This window comes from Ursus arctos, unplaced genomic scaffold, assembly GCF_023065955.2.
Source record: "Ursus arctos isolate Adak ecotype North America unplaced genomic scaffold, UrsArc2.0 scaffold_18, whole genome shotgun sequence".
In the NCBI taxonomy this organism is placed as follows: domain Eukaryota; kingdom Metazoa; phylum Chordata; class Mammalia; order Carnivora; family Ursidae; genus Ursus; species Ursus arctos.
The window spans coordinates 19416777-19442855 of NW_026622852.1; the positions used below are offsets into that span (position 1 = coordinate 19416777).

A 26079-nucleotide genomic window follows, 5' to 3' on the forward strand; every position below is an offset into this window, starting at 1 on the left:
CAGTGTCAACTGAGGGCTTAGAATTGGAATCTCTTTTAACTGTGACAGTGTGAAATCGTTCAACAGAGAGCGTTAAGGTTCCTATTCCTGCCACTTAACCCACCTCATGTAGTCAGAAACAACAGCAGGACCCTTTGTTCACAACAGCATATTCAGGTGGAGACAGCACCAGTAAGGCTGCTGGCGTACCGCGAGTCAACAGATGGAAACTCAATGAAGAGCCCTGGAACACTGGCCCGGACATCTGTACTAGCCCCTAGGGCTTCTTACCCACATGTTGTAGAGACACTCCTGACAGCGCTTAGTTTGAAAGTACATGGAACTGAACAAGGATGATCTGAAAATGCAGATAATCCCTTCAAATTTTGCATATGGCTTTGGAACAAATTTTAAGGTTTTTTTTTTCCTGTAAAAGTTTGCCCTTCTTCATTATAAACTCATAATGATCTAAATTTGAAATATTTTGTTTCACATCAAGTACATGACAAGCGGCATGGCTTAGAAGTACGTGGGACAGCAAGAAAAAGATGTCCGGGATCATTAAGTTACTTGTAAGTCATAATACGAAGGTGGCCAAACGGAAGTACGTTTGAGCGCATAGCCTCACAAGCAACGGTCAGAAGGTAACTGGCGTGCTTCCGGCACAGAGACCGTGCTATCGATTAGGCTGACTTACCTGTACTATCGGCAGTGAAACCTTTGTAATTTTGTAGCATGTTAGCAACATTAATATTGAAGATTCATACTTAAGAGTAATCAAACGGAATAAAGTCCTGTACTTTCCACGTTATCAGAAAGCAAGAAAGATGGCGCTAACTCCTCACAGGAATGAGACAATTCAAGGATTGGGAATACAGGTTAGTGTGTTTAGAAGATTGCTAGGACACTGCCTTAAAAAAAGGAGTTGGTATGAATTAAAATCCAGTCACAATACACCGGTTAGAATAAGAACACATTACACAATAGCCAAATAACCAAAATCTTTATGTTAACAGAGTACACAGAAAACTTTACATTTACTTTGTGAGGAAAATCTATTTACCAATGAGACCTAAAAAAAATTCTGTTAGGTAAATATGGCTTTAGGCATTTGGAGAAAAAAAAAGAAATGTACGTAACTGGAGACGTGACCCTTATGGAGGTCACAGGCCCACTGCTTCAACTGTAAACCACACGCCATTGTCACACGTGATCCATGAAGAGGAGTCAAATTCAAACCAACTTAATCCTTCCCACTAACCACCCCACAACCCCCTCATAACTTTTGAAGTAAACTGTGGAAATTTAACCTTGAAAATGTAATAAATAAACCTCAACAGCATGTTTCTTTCTCCTCTTTGAAGAAAAAGGTCAAGAAAGTTCATACCATCACAGACCCAACTCTATTGCCAGCAGCAGAGGCGTCACTGAAACAACACTGCGGGGTTAAAGATACGCTCAGGCAAAGGGATTACTTCTTTCCTTTCAGGTCGTCTTTTACCTTCCAGAGAACCAGTTCCATGCAGGCAGTTGCATTTTCCCTTGAATCGTGACCTCCAAACAGTACAGAACATAAGACAACATGTCAGACCTACCATGACTGCATCCATGATACCACCCACGGCTGTTCTCAAAACGAAGCCTTGAGTTCATGTTGATAAAAAATTAACCCTAGGCACTTACCAAATATGATTCTGATGGCTTTGCAAAGATTATACACAAATCTAGATTAGCAAACATTCCTATGTAGCCTGTCCTCACACTGTCACTACCTTGCTGTGACAAAATGGCACATTGTTACCTTTTCCATCTACCTCTTTTCCAGAGAAAGAGAACAGCAAATTGGCAGGTATTAATCTGGCAAAAAGCCAAAAATAGAGAGTGCTAGAAAAAGTACAACTCTCTACACAAAAAATGACCTTAGATACAAGTGGGTGAAATGTACCCAAAATATAAAGTCTACAGTTCTGATGAGAATAATAAATGATGTATGAGATTAAATGAGAAAAAGCGTATGATCAGCATGTCTAAAATGGTATGATATTTTTCATTTGTGTTATTCTGGGGAAAAAATGGCATATTATATGTTTATAAAAGCTGTTTTTTGTTAAGTGAAATATTTTCCTAAGGCTCAAGACGGTTTTCAATAGAACACATTACAGTTTAAAACAGAATTTTGTGGGAATTTTTTGAGATGTATTTTTAGCAAAACAGATTAAAGACCCACCGTGAGACAGCAGTAGTGTCTAACAAAGAATGAAAGAATAAAGACCATAGTACAGTTGGTATTTTGTACAATTAATGACAGGATCAGAGGGCCTTCCCATATCTTAAGTATCTTTAGAAACACAACACTGTAACGTAAATTTTAACATATGCAGAATTTTCTTAGAATTCTATATTGTGCAAAAGAGGAACCTACATGGGTGTGCATGAACGTATAGAGTGAGTAACCTCCATTCCAAGGCAGACACTGCTCAACCGTGCATACGGCAATGCCACTAACGGGGGAGTTGGCAGCTATACTTGCTGTACTTGATTAACTTGTTTAACGTCGGGCATATTTCATCAGAAAAAACAGAAGATGTTCTGAGAGCAAGATACACAACCCAGTATAAATCAAGTGCACATATGATGAATCTATTGAGTCTGAACTATACTTTTTCTAACAGAACACACACAATTTACTCTGGATGAGATGACCTGAACCCAGTAAATTTTGGAATCTCATTCAGTGGAAAGTTCATAAAGAGGTACCCAGCAAAATTTAGACTGGAATTAGATTTCCACACCGATAAAAGTTTTATACATGAACTCAAGAGCTAGGTAACTTGCCAAAGAATGATCTGGCCCTCATTCTCTGTGTAATGGCTATTCTGATGCCGGTGGAAGACCCAGGACGACACCAGGCAGTGGGCATTTTAGTGCTATTTACATAAGCAGATGCGTTAGGGTTCTCCATGCTAGGAGAGAATCCATAAAGAAAAACTTAGGCATTTCAGGGAGCAGAGCTTTTACCATGAACCCCATGGTTTGTTCACTCAAGTCAAACTTAGGATCCTGATAGTAATCATAAGCCATAGGCTCTTACCATTGTCCTGAATGATTCTCTGCAGGTGGTCAGCCACTAGACTCTTGAGGGATCTTCTGTGAGGCAAGCCTAGCCGATGAGGAAACAGAACTGTTGTGTCCACAACTGAAGTATGAATCAGCTGTCAAATGAAAGAGAAAATCTTATCAGAAGCTCTCCCCAAAGAATAGCAGCCCTGATAGCAGCGACAACCGTTGTAGAGGGAGGACTATGCTCCGCAGGCAGGGAGCGTGAGGCAGCTACGACGTATCAGTCCCTAAGCACTCCACATGGATTAATCATTACAAGCTGCAGACTAACATAATGAGGCAGTTATTTTATCGTCCCTTTATGATATGTGCCCTTTTTACAACCAAGGGCACTGCAGCTCTGAGAGGCGAAGAACGGAGTGAGTAGAGTGTCCGGAAATCAAATCTAAGCAGTCTGACTTGTGGATTCACTTTCCTGTTGTGAGCACCACCAGGGGGCAGCATGTGCAGACAGCTTCCAACCAAGACTGGGGTAGATGCAGAGCCACGCTCCTCCCACCTTGGGACTCCACTGAGGTGGGGGGCGAGGGGAGGGCACACCTCAACTTAGCACATGCCCTACCACACGTTAGTAGTTTACTTGTCTGTGGGGAGGGGGCATGGACAAGGGCCCTGTCCCGTCTATGTCCAGATTTCCTGTGCTTATTTATACATGAAAGATAATGCATAAATTTTCACTGAAGTCTCATAAAGCAGAAAATTAGATAAAAAGAGCAGTCAGATAACTGAGAGCCTAGAAAGTGAGGTACCAGTTTGGATTCCTGAGGAGGGGAGCTGTATTTTGAAAGGAGCAAAGAAGAAGATTAGCTTCAAGAGTAATTTAAAGACTCACTGAAAAGTGAGGAGTTGGAAACTTAACAGCACTAGTATGCCACGTTCAGAAGCACTGCCAATTCTCCTGTAATGTGTCAACGACCGACCAGACACCAGCTCCTGGCCGCGGCGTACTGAGTTAATAAAAGACGATGGTGGTAGAATTAGAGAAAAATAGGAAAATCCATGAGTTATCTGGACAGAAGAAACAGACTGATTACAACGAAGAATCGTGATGGTTTAAAATTCTCTGATCTGGGAGACAGGTGGAATAGAATGGTTCCTGAGAAAGGAAAGACAGTCGTGGTGAGAAGTTCAGATTGAGAGGTGAGGTCTCTGAGGCGACAGGAGGACATACCTGAGAGAACTTTCTCAAAGAAAACTTATGTCCATCCCCCCCTCTCTTTTCGCCTAGTCTGGTAGGTGTGGGCGGAAGCACATCCCAGTTTTATCCGTCACGTGCAAAGACAGCACTGCTACTGGAACCACATGTATACTTTGAATGCCAGGTGCTTTACAGAGAACAAGGCTGACATTCACATATGAAATTTAAATGGCTTTATTTGTATTCTTGCGCTAAAGAAGAACTAGCCCTCCTCTGCGTGAAGGTAAGTCCTGGGGTGCCTAGAACAAATAATCGGCAAAGGTCTCCAAAGGTCGAGAGTGGTGCTATGCAAGTGGTAAGCCACCAGCCGCATGTGGCTAATTAAATTTAATATAATCAATGAAAAAATCATTTTTTCAGCCACATTAGACATATTGTAAATGTTCAATAACCAAGTGTGGCTAGTGTCTGCCATATTAGATAGTGAAAATATAGAAAGTTCTGTTGGATACCAGTGTTCTCGGACAAGGGGTGGCCACCAAACTCTTAAAAATGCCAAGCTGTAAATATTTTGGAGTTGCAGACCACACAGTCTCTGTTGTAACTATTTAACAATGCAGTTGTAGCATGAAAGCAGCCACAGAAAATACAGAATTGAATGGGGGTAGCGGGTCAAAACTAGGTGGCCAGCACCAGCCATGGTGTTCCGACTCCTGTTCTAGAACTCAGAGCAAAGAACAGATAATTTTAACCTGAAGTATATTAAGAGGTAGATTTTCAAGTCTATCATGCCAAGAAAAATGAACATGACATTTGATTTTGAGCTTACCTGTAAAACCTACCTGGCAATGTGAGAAAGTATCTCCAAGTAGGTGAATAAAATAACATGTCAGAAAAACTTAGTCTCACCCACTTGAACATTGAAGACAATGTCAAACAATGATTTTGGTTTTATCCTAATGGATTTTCTTTTTGATTTGGATGAGCCACATGCATCCAGCTGTCTTACATGCTTCTGGTTTATGATGGTTGGACTATATTATCAACAGGGACAGCAATTCTTTTCTTCTTAGTTAACAGGGCAAATCAACAATCAATGATAACGGAATGGCAAGGACTACCCTCTTAACACATACTGTTCTGTAAAAGTATGAGGCTGTAATTCTTTACCTTAAGAGCATACAGACTATGTTCAAAGCTATGTCCAATTAGTACAGTGTCAGCACTGAACAGGTTCAACAGGATGGCTTGGACATCACGGATCGATGTTTTAGTGTTCTTCAGGTCATCTTCGACCACACCGGAAAACCTGACCCAGTAAGACACACAAAGCAAGAAGGTAAATCGCTGGATTTCATCTGTTAGAGTTAAAACACATCACTGACCCAATGTGACAAACACTCACTGAACAAAACAAAGATCTTACGTATAACCATCAGCTACCCCTTTACTAGCTTATATTTGTAAAACGTCATTTGGATTAATTAAGGTGAAGCTGGGAGGGGGAGACATTACGAGCCCACCTAGTCCCTTTGAGCTCTCTTTGTATACTCCGAGATTTATCTCCCATTAAAGTAAGCCTAAAACAGCCACTGTGGAAAACAATATGGAAATCCCTCAAAAAATTAAAAATAGAAATACCATATGATCCAATAATTCCACTACTGGGTATTTACCCAAAGAAAACAAAAACATGAATTTAAAAAGATATATGCACCCCTATGTTTACTGCAGTACTACTTATAATAGCCAAGATATGGAAGCAGTCTAAGTGTCCACTGATGGATAAAGAAGATGTGGTGTAGGTACACACACACACACACACACACACAAACACAAACACACACAGGAATACTGTGCAGCATTAAAAATGAATGAGATCTTGCCATTTATGACAACATGGATGGACCTAAGGGTATTATGCTAAGTGAAATAAGTCAGACTGAGATTTCACCCATATGTGGAATCCAAAAAACAAATAAACAAAAAGCAGAATGAGACCTATAAATATAGAGAACTAATGGTTGCCAGAGGGAAGGGGAACGGGAGGATGGCCAAAATGGGCAGAGGGGGGTGGGAGATGCTTTTAGTTATGGAGTAAATAAGTTATGGGAATAAAAGGTACAGTGTGGGGAGTACAGTCAATAATATTTAAATAGTGCTGTATGGTGATAGACGGTAGACACTTGGGAGCACAGAATAACAGACAGGTGTTGAATCCCAATGTTTTACACTTGAGACTATGTAACACTGTAATGTCGACTATACTCAAATAATAAAAAAATATAAAACCTAAAGATGAAATATGGGTAGCATGAAGAGCCCTAGGCAGAGCCCAGATAACCTAAGTTTGAACTAAGCTATGACTCTACTACTTATTTACTATATTTGGGTTTTTTACTGTTTTATTTATTAAGGTTTTAAATTTTAATTCCAGGATAGTTAACATACAGTGTTATATTAGTTTCATGTGTAGAATATAGTGATTCAACAATTCTATACATTACTCAGTGCTCATCATGGTAAGTGTACTCTTACTCCCTTTCACCTATTTCCCCATCCCCCCACCCCCTCCCCTCTGGTAACCATCGGTTTGTTCTCTATAGTTAAGAGTCTGCTTATTGCTTTGTTTCTTTTCTCTCTCTCTTCCCTATGATCGTTTGTTTTGTTTTCTTAAATTCCACATATGACTGAAATCCTATGGTATTTGTCTTTCTCTGACTGACTTATTTCCCTTGGCATTATACTCTCTAGCTCCGTCCATGTTGTTGCAAATGGCAGGATTTCATTCTTTTTTATGGCTGAATAATATTACATATATATATGCATATGCACGCACACACACACACATATATATATATGCACACACACATACTACTTCTTCTTTATACTTATTATATTTGTTTTTCAGAAAGTTAACCTTCTGGTCTCAGTCTTATCTGCAAAGTTATTTACCAATCTTAACAGCTTATGAGGACCAATGAAATACATGCAGAAAACTATGCTAGTGGCATCCATGAAGCACATTCTAAATAACTGTCCAGAAACATGGCTACTGCTATGCTTTACTGCAATCTAGGAGAAAAGAGAGAGATAAAAATACTGGGAAAGTATTTTTAACTTAAACTATATATTGATATTATTGTCTTCTGTAAACAAAACATACAGCTCCACTTTTATTTAATGTAGTATAGAAAGTATTAGCTAGAGCAACGAGGCAGGAAAAAGAAATAAAAGGCATCCGAATTGGAAAGGAAGAAGTCTCAAACTGTCACTGTTTGCAGATGACATGATTTTACATATAGATAATCCAAAGATGCCACCAAAAAACTGTTAGAATAAATGAGTTCAGTAAATTTGTGGGGTCCAAAAATCAATATACAAAAGTCTATTGCATTATTTATATACTAATAATGAAATTTCACTAAAAATTAAGAAAATCCCATTTACAAGCATAAAATACCTAGGAATAAATTTAATCAAAGAGATAAAAGACATACACTGAAAACCAAGACACTGATAAAAGAAACTGAAGGGGACACCAGTAAATGCAAAAATATTCCATGCTCATGGATTGGAAGAATGCTGTTAATACTGCCATATCACCCAGAGCAGTCTACATATCTAATGCAACCCGTATCAAAATTCCAATGGCATTTTTCATAGAAATAGAACAATTGTAAAAATTTGTATGGACCCACAAAAGATCCTGAATAGCCAGAGCGGTCTTGATAAAGAACAACAAAGTTGGAGGCATCACACTTCCTGATGTCAAACAAAATCACAGAGCTCTGGTATTCAAAACAGTATGGAATTGGCATAAAGACAAATGCAGAGATCAATGGAACAGAATAGAGAGTCCAGAAATAAGCCCACACATATATGATCAATTAGGACAAAGAAAGAAAGAATACACCATGGAGAAAGGACAATCTCTTCAATAAGTGGTGTTGGGAAAACTGGACAGCCACAGGCAAAAGAATGAAAGTGGACTACTATCTTATACCATACTCAAAAATGAACTCAAAATGAATTAAAGACTTGATTGTAAGACCAGAAACCACAAAACTCCTAGAACAGGCAAAAAGCTCCTCAACATTGCTTTTAGTCATTTTTTTGGATCTGAATCCAAAGGCAATGGCAACAAAAAAAAGGGGGGGGGACTACCTTACACTAAAAAGCACAGTTAAAGATACCATCAACAAAATAACCCATGGAATGGGAGAAGGTATTTGCATATCACTTATCCAGTGAGGGGTTAATATCCAAAGTATATATAGAACTTCTACAACTCAACAAAAAATCCCAAACAATCTGATTAAAAAATGGGCAGAGGATCTGAATAGACTTTTTGCAAAGATATACAGATGGCCAACAGACACATGAAAAGATGCTTGATACCACTCATCATCAGGGAAATGCAAATCAAAACCACAATGAGATACCACCTCACACCTGTTAGAATGGCTACTGTCAAAAAGAAATAACAAGTGTTGGTGAGGATGTGGAGCAAAGGGAAACTTCATGCACTGTTGGTGGTAATATAAATTGGTGCAGCCAATATACTGCCAGTATACAGTATATTATGGTACATAGCCATATACCATGAAAAACATGGAGCTTCCTCAAACAAGTAAAAACAGAGCTACCATATGATCTGCTAACTATACTTCTGGGTATTTATCTGAAGAATATGAAAGCACTAATTTGAAAAGATGTATGTACTCCAGTGTTTGTTGCAGCATTATTTTCAATGGCCAAGATATGGAAACAACCTAAGTATTCACTGATGGATGAATGGATAAGAAGATGCAGCATAATATCTACCAAGAAATATCACTTAGCTCTAAAGAAAAATGAAATCTTGCCATTTTTGACAATGTGGATGAACCTTGAGAGTATTAGGTTAAGTGAAATAAATCAGAGAAAAACAAATACCATATGACTTCACTTATATGTGGAATCTAAAAAACAAAATAAATGAACAAATAAAACAAAACTCATAGATACAGAGATCAGAATGGTGGTTTCCAGAGGGGAAGGCGGTTGGGGGTAGGAAAAAAATGGGTTAAGGAGACCAAGAGGTACAGATTTCCACTTGTAAGTCAAGGGGATGTAATGTACAGTGTGGGGACTATAATCATTAATACTATGCTGTAAATTTGCAAGTTGTTTAAAAAGTAAATCTTAAAAGTTCTCACAAGAAAGAAGTTTTTAAACTTTGTATGGTGACAGATGGTAACTAGTCTTACTGTGATCATTTCACATGCAAATGACAAATCATTATATTGTACACCTGACTGAGAATGTATGCCAATTATACCTGAATAGTTAAAAAAAAAAAAGATACCTGGCACCATTAACAAGCTTAGGGAATGTGATACATAGTTAATCAAATATTTGGATTAAGAGGAAATTATCATGGAGTACTTGGGCTTATTTTAAAACAGTTTTTAAAAATTCAAGGCACTGAATACATTTGAAGTTTTTTTGAGACTCAAAAATTATTTATAATGCAAGCACTTCACAGTTATCATTTTGTCACTATGAATATCAATAATTACCAAATATTTCCTGACTTGTTCCAGAAAGCAGTTAGGAAAGATTCCATTAAAACCGTGAAAGAATAAGTACCGCTAGAAGTACAGTAACATTAAGTATATTACGATTTTGTCAATAAACACCAATAAAGCTGAAAAAAAAACCCCAGTAAAATAGACAGGGCTATTCGAATATGGCAAAAATGAGCAGGAAAAAAAATCCAAAGACGTCATGAGAAAGATTAGTATACAAAATGTATTTTCCGATAACAGCAACCTTTACTGAGTTTTTATGCATAACCATTTTTATGAACTGTGAGGGAATTTGGGTTAAAAAATGCTTATTAGAATGCTCTATAAATATTCTCAATATTTATCATCAAAACAACTTTTAATTTACATGACCACTTTGTTTTACTGTGTTCCAAAACTACGGACATATACACATTATATATGATACATATACTTCATATACAATATTATATATTACATATACTACACTATATCATACGTAATATATAATGTAGTATAATAGAGTATATAGTATACATACTATATATGTATATGTATATACAAGTCATATTTTTATATATATAAACAAATCATATATAAACACATATGTAAATGAGTAATTTTCAGTACTATTGGAGAATGTGTTAAAAAATTGAATAAATACAGTCACATGAATAATAAACACTTCTTATTTTAAAGGGAAAATTGAGATCCGTGCCATTTTATATTTGAAGAAATATATAAATAGGTCATGTTATATGGCTTATAAGCCTTTAGGAAACCCAAATTCAATTGATCAGGATATCACTGGTGTTCTATAGAGGTTTTTTAAAAATTAAAGGTATATCTATATTGTAATTTCAAGTTAGCACTGACTTTGGGTCAGAAATATGTCATCTTTCAGTAATGATTCCCAGAATAGAATCTGCACTGAACCGTCACTTTGCATGCCATATCAAAGCTGTGTACACTCAGGGACATGTCTACAAGATCACAGAAATTTTCATCGAATGGGAATTTTTACCTAATGGAAATGGCTAATATGGTATTTTCAAAAGGAACTGATTAATGATGGAACAAACAATGAATAAGATAATTTATTCAATATTTTTGCCCCTCTAGCTCCTACCTACCACTCTAACATGTTAACACCATGAGGACTGAAGCCTTGTCTCTTATTTAGAATTGTAACCTGGGGTCTAACACAGTGTCTGTCTGCAAAATTTCAGCAAGGTACTCAATAAAATATGAATGTTTTTGAACAAATGAATGAATTAAAGGAAAACAGTAGTACTAAGCTAAAACTCACCTAAACTACATGTTGACTATTCTACATTCTCCAAAGCCAACCCTTCTATATAATGCATACCTGGTATTGTAGTCAATGACTTCTTCATCTGGTTTCACAAATGTATCATAGACCACCTGGAGGCTGGGATCAACCACAGTCACTTGAGTGAGTTCCAAACCTTTGGCAGTATAGCACTATAAAGGGGGACATATTAAACTTGCATAACATATTGAGTAAATATTTTAACATCTGAGATATCCTAAAAGAATATTTCTAACTAGAAGATAAAATTTAATCATATTATTTAGATTTGCTAACAAAAGCCAGTCAGTGGATCTGACAGTCTTGTAGAAGATGTTCCAAGCTTTAATTTTATTAATGTTAGTATTTCTGCTAATAAAATAGTTCCATTTTCTTGGCCTAGTCTTTACAATTATTTTTACTAAACATCAGTGCTATCCGGTAGAGCATTCCATGATGACAAAATGTTTTATTTCTATGCTGTCTAATACGGCAGCCACTAGCCACACGTCTGAGGGGTGCCTGGGTGGCTCGGTCACTTAAGCATCTGACTCTTGATTTCGGCTCAGGTCATGATCTCAGGGTCGTGAGATCGAGCCCTGCCTTGGGCTCTGCACTGGGCTTGGAGTCTGCTTGAGGTTCTCCCTCCCCCTCTTCGTCTGCCCCTGCCCCGCTGGCATGTGTGCATGCTCTCTCGCTCTCTCAAAAAAAAAAAAAAATGAAATATGGCTAGTGTGACTGAGGAACTGAGTGTTACCTATTGGGTAGTGCAGTTATAGATCTTGGTGAATGTACAAGAGAAAATCTTTACCATAAATACATAAACATGGCATTGTAGAGGACAACCATGGGAACAATACTTGATTTCAAAGCCTGAAGCAGCCGTAATTGTTTCTAGTTAAAGACCTAAGCTTCAAACTTCTATATCCTAATTAAATTCTACAAATCTGCTCTCCAAATATACTATAGGGAATAAAAATTTTATGTTTTGGGAGAGACAACTATTCACATGATGCTTATTTTTTTTTTAAAGATTTTATTTATTTATTTGACAGAGATAGAGACAGCCAGTGAGAGAGGGAACACAAGCAGGGGGAGTGGGAGAGGAAGAAGCAGGCTCATAGCAGAGGAGCCTGATGTGGGGCTCGATCCCATAACGCCGGGATCACGCCCTGAGCCGAAGGCAGACACTTAACCGCTGTGCCACCCAGGCGCCCCACACATGATGTTTAACACGTCCAACGTACTTTCCCCTATTTTGGTATATCTGATTTTCACAGTAACCATGGAGTGATCATTAACCCCATACTTTACAGATGAGAGCATCCAGGAGACTTGCTTGGGGGTGACAGCGGGTAAGGGGTGGAGCTTCCCAGGTCACAGAATTCCAAGTTCTGTTTGTTCCCTATGTTTTTATATTGATTCTCATATGAAGAAAAATCCCTACAAATATTTTACTGTCTCTATAAACAATAGTTTCCAAAAAATTCAAGTTTTTATGTTGATTCTGGGGATAATGGTACTAATTATATAACATTTTCCACCCATGTAATTTCAGCTAGTGGAGGAGTAGAACCACCATTGGTAATAGAAAAAGAAAAATTAATAAATAAAAAGAGGACCAAGCACCAATTCCCGGCTCTGTCCCTTACTAAGTGTAGGAATTCCTCCAAGTCGCCTCTCTTTAGCTTCCAGTGCTTCTGAAAATATGTGAACTACACTGCAGAGCTATGTGGGATGGAGATAAAGCCCAGCAAAATGCGGTCATACAGTGGAGAGTGCACCACAGTAACTCGCTGGTAATGACTCCAAGAAGGGGTAAGAGAAAACGCTGACATACCACCTCACAGTTCACAGCAAATACACCGGGATTACCGTCGGGCGGTGGGCACTTGACAAAAGTCTGCACGAAGCCCTCTGTGTTTTCTTTCTGGTCATGAACGTGAAGCTGGAATAAACATTGCCAATAAGCTACTGTATATTTCTGCCAGGGCAATTACACTCATAAAAATTTCCTCAATTAAAAATTAGCTAATGAGTTCTTTCAAATTCTTTCAAATGCTTCTTGATCTCGGGAGGCAATACCTCTGGTCCTGACACGAGCAGCAGTCTGGGTGACGAGCCCTACCTTGGCGACCTGACACCCGGCAGATCCAAGGACACCTTCACAACAGCTGTACCGTGTCTCTAAGCCACCGAGGACTGCAAACCAACAAAAAAATAAAAATCAAAACAGGCAAGCTTGCAGAAGGGCTCACTCCCAGAGCATGTGTCTTACCTCACCCTCAGAGACCTTTAAGGACACTGTCGTGCACGTGATCTGATATTACCAGTCCACATAGTCCTACTTTTAGGTATTACATCACAAAAAGGAAAAATCAACTCCTAGAAGCAGAGTTGTTATGGGTTGCTCTTTGAAGGTGAATTACAATAGCCAATGTCCTAAACACCCTCCACCCGCTTCCTTCCTCTTTCCCTCATTTTGCCCTGGTCCCTCAGCAATCCTGTGGCATCATTTTTTTTTTTTTTTTTTTAAGATTTTCTTTATGGAGAGAGAGGGTGAGAGCAGGCACATGAGAGTGGGGGGAGGGGCAGAGGTCAAGGGAGAAAGAATCTCAAGCTTACTGTGAGCTGAGTTGGGAGGCCCACTGGGGGCCCGATCCCAGGACCCTGAGATCATGACCAGAGTCAAAATCAATAGTAGGACACTTCGCCAACTGAGCCACCCAGGAACCCCTGGTGTCACTTCTTTATTCTGCTTTGACTTTACCTCAACTGTCTTTTCAAACTTCCCTACTCCTTGACTTTCCCTCTCTAGTGGAGCCCTCTGGTTGAGGGCTCCAACTACCACCTTCTCCCTTCCTGTGACTGAGCTGTTGATCTGACCCAAGAAACATCACCCAGTTATGCAGACTGAGACCACAACACAGATGTCGCCTCCAGCCTCGGCTGGACCTGCCAAATCCTGACGCCCTCTCCTTCTGCATCTCTGACCAGGCAGTTTGCACATTTTCACAGCAATAATCCCGAGACTTCGTAACTCTTTTCTTATCCCACTCCCAAATTCCATCTCACCTGTTCCCTTGTCCACCTCAGCCCTTCTTCTCTCTGGCCTACGTAACATTCTCCCAACTGGTCCCTATTAAATCCTTCTGCCTCCAGTGGTTTCTGCAGCAGTTTTCCTATAACATGTGGTTCAGACTGATTTTCCTGAAGCACATGTTCATTATATCACTTTCCTCAAGTTGTTCCCTTGTACATTACTGATCAAGCACGACTTCCTCAGGCTGGCACTGGTGTCTTGCTTAACCAGCCTTACATTATTCATTCCAGCTTGACATCCCACAGCTTTATCTTACTTTCTCTGATGATGAGAAAGAGGCAGAGAACCAGTATTAACACAGCATCTATCATAATCCAGGACTTTGACATGTCAGCTCACTGAACTGCCACATAAAGTTCATTCTATGAAGGTGTAAACAAAAGTTCAGGGAGCTGAGGTAACCTGCCCGAGGTCTCAGAGCAAGTAGGTGGCAAAATATCCCCAAATCTCAGGTCTGCTGGGTCCAGAGTCCTTGTTCTGTTCATGACGCTGTATTGTCTGGTTAGCCCATCCAGTCTGCCTGCTACCCTTACTCTTCCTTCAGCGTCTTCCCTCCTTGTTCTTCTCCTTTTGGAATTGACAGCCCCTCCTCCCTGTGAAACTAAGCCCTCCATGCTCTAAACACTCAGGCCAAACCTGCCCGATTTATTCTTTATCCACGTATTTTTTCTGTCATTCAGTCACGCCCACTGTTCTTTTCTAGTTCCTTCTCCTTGCATTCTTCTTCATAGTATTTAGTACAATCTCATTCATATTCATGCCCATCTCTACATACATAATTCATGTGTCCACGCACCCACCCAAAGATTTATTGACGGTCCATATGTGTTTGGTACCACGCTAAGTGCTGGGGAGACAATGGGGAGACACAACAAGAATGGATGGTGGTCCCTCCCAAAGCTTACAGTCTTTCGGAGATGGCAGATAAATGACTAGATCATTATGAAATGTGGTTAAGAGCTATGAAAGGAAGAGGCAGGGTGCTGGGACAGAAGAGGGCAGACCTCATTCAGATGGTGGGGCTGGGACGAGTTAAGCAGAGGCACAGAGGTTAAGAAGGACCTAGCCACGGCAAAAGAAGAGAGAACAATAGGCAAGAAGGCTCTGGACAGGGGGCCAGTGGGCTGTGAAGGGAACAAGGGACAGGGTGGAAGATGGGGGCACAGGCCGAATCAGGCAGGGTCAGAAAAGTAACCAAAGGCTTTTCATCAAAGCAGGGCAGAGACAGGACTAGACATGTGATGTAAAAAGGTTGTTCTGGGAGCTTGGGGGTGAAAAATAGATTTGAGGGGGCTGGTAGGAGCAGCGAGACTGAGCAGGAAGATGGTGCAATGACTGGGGACAGAGATGGGGGTGACCTGGACCTGGGCAGGGGCAGGAGAGGTGGAGACAGCACAGGCTCGGGCTACGTTCCTGAGGGAGAGCAGAGGAGACATGCGTGCTGCTGAGATGAAAACGTGCTCAACAAGGAGACTAATTGATGGCACGTGGGTTTTCAGTTTGTGTAGGGAAAACACCCAGCTGAGTGGACCGCAGCAAATCCACCGTGTTGCCGGCAAGATGCGGGCTGGCGGGGGAAGGAATCAAGAGTTCATCTTCACTCAGCGCCACGGCAGGGCGGCAAAGAACGGGAGCTACCGGCAAAGAAACTGTTCTACCGCCGGCAGGTGCAAAGCCCGTGAAGTCCAGAGGAGCAGACCGCCCGGAGGACCTGCTGCTCTACTGTCACGGCCTGGGAGTTCCCGAGCCCGCGGGCCGCAAGGTAGGAAGTGGTGGTCAGAGGTTCAGACTTCAGGGGGTACCGTCTCTCTTCACGGGACTGCATTTATGCAGACAGCGAACGGAATACTTTCTTAGTTCTCTCAACAGCCCGGGCACTGGCTGGTGAACTCGGCGCAGCAGAGCTACCAACTACTTGCCTTTATGACGCAGCACGGGGCCGAAGTGGTAGTTACATTCTTCCACCCTGCTGTGCTTGCCTGCGGGCGTCACACCATATATTTTCCCACAACGACAACATATCTTCCTAGACGCTGAAACAGAGGAGGAAGGGAAATTATTCGTGAATCTACAGAGAGAAAAAAAAATGGATGGACGTGCAGGCAATGAACTACCCGTGCATTCTTGATCCTGCACGGATCACACACCCAGGGCTGACCCTGAAGTCACAGATGTCACAGGGCTACTCAATGGAATATTTGCAGGTGACCTGTTCAGGCCACCAGGGCTCCCCCTCCTCAAACAGGCATCCCCTGCTTGCCCCCCGAGTCAGCCTAACACCAGGTAATTGTGATGTTAGCACCACAGTCTGACTGTAGCCAACATGACGCATCCTCCATGTTAGTGCACAGGAGCTCCTGAAATAGGGGGCAGGTCTTCTTTATTGTTTTATCCCTTTTCGACATACAGTGACCTGTACGTATATTAAGCTGCTGAGCGTATATCTGACCTTTTCACTTGACCCATTTATGAATGTTTGTTTTTCATTACAAATCCTCACACTGGCTCTGATGATGATAGCAACTCTTGTCTGAATGTCTATGAGTTTCTGAGGCACGCGCTGTGCCAAGCACTTCACACGCATTCCTGGAACAGATTCTTGCAACAACCTGATGGGGTAGCTCGATTATCCAGAACTGGGAAAAACCAGGGCTGAGAGAGGTTAAACGACTTAATCACATCCAACCAGCAACCAAACCCGGATCTAGCTTGCTCCTTCAGAGCCCATGTTCTTAATGGGGTTAAGGGTTTAGGGAAAAAAAAAAAAAAAAAGTAACACAAACGGTGAAGATAATCCTGAGAAAAATTCTAAAGTTACAAAAGATAAATATTTTCTAGTCACTGAAAAATATTCCTATAACTGCATTTCAAACTCTAATGGACCTAAGATTTGACAGTTGCAATATTAAGTATCCTGTATTTTCTTGTTTGGGGGAGTAGCAATGAATTTTAACTAACCATGCCTAGTAGTTAGAGAAGAATGTAGAATAATAATACCAGTTGTAAATCTTTTGATAAGAATTCCTAATGAAAGGATACAAAGTATTCAAAACATGACACTGCCTATGTGTATGAATAGTAGTTAGGAATAAGGACTCAAGAATCAGACTCCTTGTGTTCAAATCCTGGCTTTACCACTTATTTTCAGAGGGACCCTTGACAAGTCATTTGACCTGTGAACGGAGGTAATGCTAGTACTTACCTGAAATGATTAAAACTTCATAAAATAAATTATGAAAATCAAATGAACTACTTAAATCCTGGAAATGAAGTGGAAAGGGAAATAATCCTTTCAGTGTTCCAACCTTAGTAAGTAGCGGGGATCATTTTCAGTCCCATGTACTTACCGGCATTCACAAGAGCTTTCGCCATGCCCGAGGTTAGAAGAATACTTCCTGGTTTGTCAGGGTTGGGTTGGGGATAGTTATTTTCATGTAACTGTTCTTCTGTTAGAAGGTAGTCTTTCAGATGTCTGTAGAGAGTAATTCCTGTGAGTGCTAAGAAAAAAAAGAGAAAGGGGTGTTCAATAAAACTTAAACAGCATGTTTTAAAGGAGTGGTAAGGTTAGAATTTACTAACCCTTTCAGACAGGAAAAGCTAGGATGCTGACTAACACTAAGTAAGGGAGTGGCCTAAAAGAATCCAAGTCTCCGTATCTTATGACAAAAAGAAAATATACATATATTGCTCCCTGCGTCATCTGATGTCCTATACTCTGGATAAGAGAAGGGGTAGTAAGACACAGACCCGTAATAGTTAGTGCATATTAAGCATGCCAAAAACTATCCTAATGACTTTGATTTAAACTTTATATTGACCCAGAAGGGCAAACACATTGACCTCGTTCTTATAGACATGGGAAATGAGGCTCAGAGAAATGAATACACACGACCAAGGTTACACAGCCCAGGTGATACCCAAACTCAGACCCTCTGGTTCCAAATCATGCTTATTGATTCTTAAGAGTCACGGAGATAAGAAGAGTGCAAAAGCCTACAAGCAGGAAACATGGGCACTTTCCCACGGGCAAAATGCAGGAGTTCAAGGATCTCTTCCCACCATCATTAACCCTTAAATCCCCTCACTCTAATGGGGTCTTAAAATTTCTAATTTATTATTTAAAACTGGCAGAATTCGCTAGACCACTTTTGGCAAACTCTTTTGTAAAAGGAAGATTTCTTCTGTGTGAAAAGTAATAGGAGATTCTAGAAGTACCTACTTTGTTTCAGATAAGTACTTGGAGGACAAGTACTACCATCTGGTTTTATGCAAAATACAACCAAATTCAAGTAACACCTTTTCTCTAGCTTCTTGCTACTGGGAGTTTGTTATAAATTCAGACTCTGAGGCTGTTCCTAGACCCGCTGAAGCAGAATGTACATTTTAACAAGATAGCCAGGTAATTGCATGCACATTAAGTTAGAGAAGCACGACTCTAGCTGACTGAAAAATGTTGTCTCCCCCTTCCAGAAGAGGAGGTTGAGAATTCAAATGCTGCCTAAGTAGAGCCCATTCTTCCATCTATTTATACTACTTTTTAAAAAGGATATCAAGTATGCACAGTCTGCAGATGGTCCTTCATAAGCACAATAATTGCATTATGCTGCATTTAGTTCCCTTTTAAGGTGACACGGACTAGGGTCTGTCATCATCACACCAAGCTTACCACTTCTCTTTTCATTCTTTTTCAATCCAGTTGTTTTGTTGTTACTGCTTCCAGACACATCTAGAACATATAAGAACTTTTCTCCTGAGACCATAAATTATTTTTGTCTGCTTCATAAAAAAAATATAGAACACAAGAAAGGTGTACAACATAGTCAAATTTTTATTTTTACCTTAAAACAAGCACCCAACAAGTGAGACCAAACATCTTCATAACCAATTCCAACTTGGGAAAAAACTTAAATTTCTTGAACTACTAAATAGGTCAGGACTTCATATCTTCTAAAGCTAATATATTTTGTATTTTGGCTAGAGTATGTCTAGATGTGAGTCAATGAGTTTTTATCGTCATTGACTATAATTAACAATCAGCAAATCATTTCTTTTTCCATTGCAAATATCCAAAATATGTACTTAGACTCCTATGTTCAACTTCTGTGTGCTACATTTAATATGAAAAGAAGGGGGGAAGATAGAATACCATAAAAATACTAACCTAAGAGACCTTGTATATTTTAATTTTTAAAATTTTTATTTTATTAAGTTTCTTAATTCCAGTATACTTAGCATGCAGTGTTGTATCAGTTTCAGGTGTCCAATACAGTGATTCAACACTTGCATACATTACCCTGTGCTCATCTCAAGTGCCCTCCTTAGTCCCCATCATCTATTTCCCCCATCCTCCCACCCACCTGCCTCTGGTAACCATCGGTTTGCTCTTTATTAGTTAAGAGTCTGTTCTTTGGTTTGTCTCTTTTTTTCCTTTGTTCATTTGTTTTGTTTCTTAAATTCCACATACAAGTGAAATTATATGTCCTGTGTCTATTTTTTTTTACTTACTTTGCTTAGCATAGTACACTCTAGATCCAACCCTGTTGTTGCAAACAGCCAAGATTTCATGCTTTTATATGGCTGAATAATATTCCATTGTGTGTATATATGTATGTGTACATATATGTATTATATATAATACAATGTATGTATATATCGTCTTTATCCATTCATCTATCGATGGACACTTGGACTGCTTCCATAATTTGGCTATTGTAAATAATACTGCATTAAACATAAGTGTGCATATATTCTTTTGAATTAGTGTTTTCTTATGCTTTGGGTAAATACCCAGTAGTTCGATTACTGGGTCACAGGGTAATTCTATTTTTAATTTTTTGAGGAATCTCCATACTGTTTTCCACAGTGGCTGCACCAGTTTGCATTCCCACTGACAGTGCACGAGGGTTCCTTTTTCTCCACAACCTCACCAACACTTGTTTCTTGTGTTTTTGATTTTAGCCCTTCTAAAAGGTGTGAGGAGATATCTCGTTGTACTTTGATTTGTATTTCACTGATGAGTGATGTTGAGCATCTTTTCATGTGTCTGTTGGCCATCTGCATGCCTTCTTTTAAGAAATGTCTGTTCATGACACCTTGTATATTTTAATGCAGTTTAAGTCTACTTCAAGTGCTATATATTTTTTAAATGCCATAAAGAAATTAGAATAGCCTAAGCATAACACAAAACCCGAAAACCAAAAAGGAAAATACCTTCTATAATATTAAAAACTTCATAAATAAGGCTGAAGTACAAGTGACAGACTGAGGAAAGCATCCGCGGCACACTAACAGGAGATATGCAAAAAGCTGTTGCAGATGAATGGGCCAGTAATAAAAGGGGGCAAAAGGATGCAAAAGGGAATTTAAAAAGAGAAAGGAAAAGGAATGTCTTCATAGTAATAAAAAAAAAAAGACTACAATAACTTCATTTCTGGCATATAATTTCACTCTGAAAGAGGATAAATGATTAACTTTTGCAAGGTGCCAGGACAAACACATAAACTCCTACCTTATTAGTGGGGGATGTAAAGGGCAAACATTTTCTGGAAGCATTTGCAATATTTACTGATTTTAAACATGCAGGCCCTTACTGCTAGCTACTCTGTGCACAGGAACTTATGCTAAGGATATATCTGCTCTAGTACGAGGAAATGTCAGAGTTCACACTCCATTAATCACAGAACTTACAGTAGAAAAAACATGCAATCAACCTACATACTCAGATGTGTTACACATTCCACACAACAGAACATCAATACCATAGGTTCTATACAATCAACTATCATGTAGTCATTAAAAAGTATGATACAGCTCTGGATGTTCACACAGATTCTAGATTAACAGACTAGAGACTTCTATGATACCTTATTCAGTGAAAAAAGTTAGACTCTACATAAAATGACTGTATTCATTTAAACCATTAAAATATATATTTCTGTATTCATTATAGAAGGGTCTATATAGAAGATTTCAAAGAAGGTTGTCTGGCTGTATTTTTGTTTTTTTTTGTTTTGTCTTTTTAAGAGAAAGAGAGAGCATGAGTGGGGGAGGGGAGAAAGAGAGAGAGAATCTTAAGCAGGCTCCACACCCACGTGGAGCCTGACACAGGGCTCGATCTCATGACCCTGAGATCATGACCTGAGCTGAAATCAAGAGGTGGATGCTTAATTATCATATGGTTTCACTTATTTGTGGAACATAAGGAATAGCATGCAGGACATTAGGAGAAGTGAAAAATGAATAGGGGGTGGAGATCAGAGAGGGAGATGAACCATGAGAGACTATGGACTCTGGGAAACAAACTGAGGGTGTCAGAGGGGCGGGGGTGGGGGGATGGGTTAGCCCGGTGATGGGTATTAAGGGGGGCATGTGTTACAAGGAGCACTGGGTGTTATACGCAAACAATGAATCATGGAACATTACATCAAAAACTAAAGATGTACTGTATGGTGACTAACATAACATAAAAAACCAACCGGCCACCCATGTGCTCCTAGCTGTTTTGTTGTTTGATTGTTTGTTTTAATGCTTTTCTGTATGATTTGAATTCATGCTATGTATTCTCGGTGGGGGTGGTACTACCCCTGAGCAAACAAAACTGGCTCTTGAGGAATAAAAAAAAAATCATAGCTATTACAACGGCATGTGGCTTTCCAAAACTCAACCTTTCCCAACAAAATATTATCCCTTAATACTTAATATTACTGAGGATTGGGGTTGGGGGTGGTGAAAAAAACACTGTCTAAAAAGAAGCCTGAGGGGGGAACAATGGGAAAAAAACAAAACAAAACAAAACAAAAAAACCCAGACTAAGAAATACTATTCCACATGGAATGAGTTACTTTTATAACCAAAAGCCAAGGTTACATATCTCCGTGATAACCGCTCTTGAGGAGGTTATATTCCTTTGTCTAATTTCAAATCTAATTTGTTATTTTCAACCAAAAATCCCACTTGCACAGTCTACTCAAGAGAATATTTTAAAAATACAGGGCACTGAGTATCTAAAAACCACCCTGCTAATGGAAACACGTTCAGTGTCAGGTGTTCATCCCAAGATTTTATCTTACCACTTGATTAATTAAAAAGAAATTACCTTGTCTCAGCTTCTTAAGAGTACTTATTGCTATGTTCACATACATATTCCTACCGCCACAGCGTTCATAAATGGCCTTTTCTTCTATTTTAGCCTAGAGAATGAAGTGAATAATAAAAAATATCAAATCTCCGGTCTATGGGTAATGAATGTCATTTATGATATAATGGAATAAATATGGCAAAATATTTAACTCAAGGGATGGGGAAATGGCACAAATAAAAAACAACCTATTTTACATTTTTGTGTTTATGGTTTTTGAGAGAAAAGAAAAAACTTATCCCATATATCAAATCCAAGAACTAGATACTTATTGTCACAAACTAAAACCACAGTACAGAGTGTGCACAGTGTACAAAGCCCACAGTGTATATAAATTCACTTGATTCTCAAAGGGAGCCCCTAGTGTATCAAAGGCATATACTATTATTCTCATCGAAAAGGTGAGGAAACGAGGCTTAAATTGCTAAATACTTTAAGATCATAAGCAAAGGGAAGACAGGATCCATTCTTCATTATCTTTATTTTGTATGTTACTTTTCTAAAACTATAAAGTAATCATTACTTTTATACCAGGACTCATTAACATAGGTCAGTAAAAGAAAAAAAATGGATGATTTATGACAGAAACAAGAGGAATAAAATAATAAATAGTATATTAATACTTTATTGAGCACTGAGTATTGCAGGTTTGATATCAGCTCATTCAATAATTTCTCAATCGTCATTGTGATTCTGTGAGCATGACTGTCATCATCACTAGCATATATGAGGCTCAAGAAGAAGTATCTTACTGTTGCAGAGCTAGGAACTGAATCCAGGTGTGCCCAAACACCAAAGCCAAGGCTCTTCTCACTACACTAAATCTCACAAAGGGAAAGCCATGGGAAGGGGGAGGAGGTTGGCGAGTTGGGGAGAGTAGAAAACTTAAAAAAAAAAAAAAAAAAAAAAGGCAACATTTCTCTGTAAGGGACTCCTTTTTTGCTTGTCTTTGCTTTGCCATTATTCCTTAACCAATAAAGAATCCTAGAGGAGACAGGCTTCCGGAATGGCAGAACAAGAACCTTCATGAACTCTGTGTCCCATTAAAATAATAAAAATACTGGCAAAACAACCAAAAGTAACCATTTCGAAACTCCGAAAATTAACCAAAGCCACAGAACAAACTGAAAATTATCTAAGAGAAACTACTGAACCTCGGTAAGACAGTGGGATCTGTACGATTTTGGCTTGAGGCTTTTCCCACCCCCCACTTCCCACCCCCCAGCTTACTGGCATAGCAGTAAAAAGTTGGCAGCCTGGTAGCCAACAGAAAGGACAGACTTCTCGCATAGCTACACCATAAGCATCATCCCCAGAGCACAGTCATTATTTTGTCTGAACAAGCAGCTCCCCGGAAAATCTCTGTTTGTGTATTTGATTTTACTCAGAACTCAGCTCATGGGGGCGAAAAAACCCTATTCCCAGGGTGCTATTAAAACGATAGCAATTGGGTGGCAATATGGCAGCTACCTAAGGTTATGATTTCCCATTGGGCAAAAAGGAACCTGGTCAGGAATTTTTTAAAAAATCTTGGAGACCTAGATGATCATAAAGAACTCTGAAGAGCTCTGACAATATTTCTGGGGCTTAAAAGATGGCCCAGGAAAGACCTGAGAAAAGAGAAGGCCCTACAAGGCTGTTCTTGAGGCCCTGGCACAAGCAGGAAGTAAATGCTAAAGCTATCGACAAACTGTGGAAAGTTTTAGGGCACGTCTTCTCACATAGGGCCCCTTGGCAAAGGGAGGAAGACATACAGACAAGGCATCGAAGAAAATATTCTAACCAGTCATTGGCTGACCAGTAAGTTATGCTGACAGAGGGTGACCCCTTTGAAGCCAGCCTTAAAATAAAAAATAAAAGAACTTAAAAAACAATGCTACTAGAGAACTTAGTGTCCATATACTAAAGGAATACGTAGTTAGCCCAGTAAAGTCACTACATAAGTACGTAGCAACAAGGAAAAAAACAAAAACCTAGCAACAACAAAAAAATGTATCTGACACCAGAGTTATCACAATATACTATCTAACCATACAGTTTTCAACAACAACAGAAAAATGTGAGTCATGTAAAGAAACAAAAAAGCATACCTCATACAGGGAAAAACAAGCAAGAGAAAATGTCACTGAGGAAGTCCAGATTTTGGACTTAGTAGATAGTAGGCAAACTTTGTAAATATATATAAAAAATCAAGGAAACCATGTTTAAAGAATGAAAGAAAATGGTGTCTTACCAAATAAAGAACATGAATAAAGAGAAATTTTAAAAATAAATTTTTAGAAGTTCTAGAGTCTTTAAAAAGTGTAAAAATTGATATAAAAAATTCACTATAAGTGCTCAACAACAGGTACACTCGATGGTTATTTGAATCCACATGAGAAGTGAAGAATATTGGCAAATATAACTTCATAGGAAAACATAAACGAGAATAAATGTGTTTGTTTGTAATCCTTTTCTATTTTAACAACAGCACAGAGCAATGATTATAAAATTGTGTTGATAAGCTTATAATGTAATAATATATAATACTGTAAACTGTATGGTAATAATGGTATAAAGGAGGGGGTAGGAAACACACTGGGAATTTTTGTCTACTACTGAAATGAAGGTAGTTTTAATCTGAACTAGATTATTATAAATTAAGATGGTAACTGTAATCCTCAGGGCAAAAACTATTACAATAACTAAAAAAACATGGCCAAAGAAACGACAAGGACATTTAAATGGTACACCAGAAAATATCTACTTAACACAAAAGTACTAATTATAGAGAAAATAAAAAGACACAAGACAGATAGAAAACAAATAGCAAAACAGATGATATAAATCCTCTTGCTGGTCATTAGTTACTAAATGTAAATTGATTAAATACTCTAATCAAAAAGCAGAGACTGGAAGACTCGGGAAAAATATATTTAACTGAATGCGACCTATAAGAAAGACACTTCAGATTTTTTTTTTTTTTAAGTAATCTCTACACCCAACATGGGCTTGACCTCATGACCCTGAGATCAAGAGTCATATGCTTTACCAACTGAGCCATCCAGGCACACCAAGATAGACTCTTAGGATTCAAAGAACAAACTGGTTGAAAGTAAAAGAAAAAAGAAGTACTTTGTAAGTAGTAAAAGATACTTGGAGTGGCTATACTAATATCAGACAAAGTAGACTAAAAAAAATTTTAATTTCAATTTTAGTTGGTGAACATACAGTACAATATTGGTTTCTGGAGTAGAATTCAGTGATTCATCACTTACATATAACACCCAATGCTCATCACAAAAAGTGCCCTCTGTAATACCCATCTAGCCCATCCCCCACCCACCGCCCTCCTTCAACCCTCAGTTTGTTCTCTATCATTAAGAGTCTCTTATGGTTTGTTTCCCTCTCTCCTTTACTTTTTCTTTTCCCCCTTCTCATATGTTCATCTGTTTTCTTTCTTAAATTCCACATAAGTAAGATTATATGGTATTTGTCTTTCTCTGACTGACTTATTTCACTTAGCATAATACACTCTAGCTCTACCCGCATCATGGCAACTGGCAAGATTTCATTTTTTTGATGGCTGAGTAATAACCCATTGTATATATATATACTACATCCTCTTCATCCATACATCAGCTGATGGACTTTTGGGCTCTCTCCATAGTTTGGCTATTGTTGATGACGCTACTATAAACACTGGAGTGCATGTACTCCTTCGAATCTGTATTTTTGAATTCTTTAGGTAAATACCTA

At 39.0% G+C, this 26079-nt stretch overlaps 1 protein-coding gene across 2 annotated transcripts in view; it reads right to left on the reverse strand.

Annotated features, from left to right (window-relative positions):
* Positions 1-947: 947 nt before the first annotated feature.
* The window catches only part of EQTN (equatorin), a 50125-nt gene continuing 24993 nt past the window's right edge, over positions 948-26079 (reverse strand). For both annotated transcript variants that reach the window (XM_044386959.3, XM_057313502.1), the window contains 10 exons: positions 22300-22393; positions 18871-18930; positions 17552-17701; positions 16124-16237; positions 13230-13303; positions 12942-13049; positions 11159-11274; positions 5408-5546; positions 3071-3191; positions 948-1533 (listed from right to left, as the gene is read on the reverse strand). In XM_044386959.3, the coding sequence (XP_044242894.3) occupies positions 1451-1533; positions 3071-3191; positions 5408-5546; positions 11159-11274; positions 12942-13049; positions 13230-13303; positions 16124-16237; positions 17552-17701; positions 18871-18930; positions 22300-22393 (1059 nt within the window). In that variant the 3' untranslated portion in view covers positions 948-1450. The remainder of the gene's footprint in view (positions 1534-3070; positions 3192-5407; positions 5547-11158; positions 11275-12941; positions 13050-13229; positions 13304-16123; positions 16238-17551; positions 17702-18870; positions 18931-22299; positions 22394-26079) is intronic.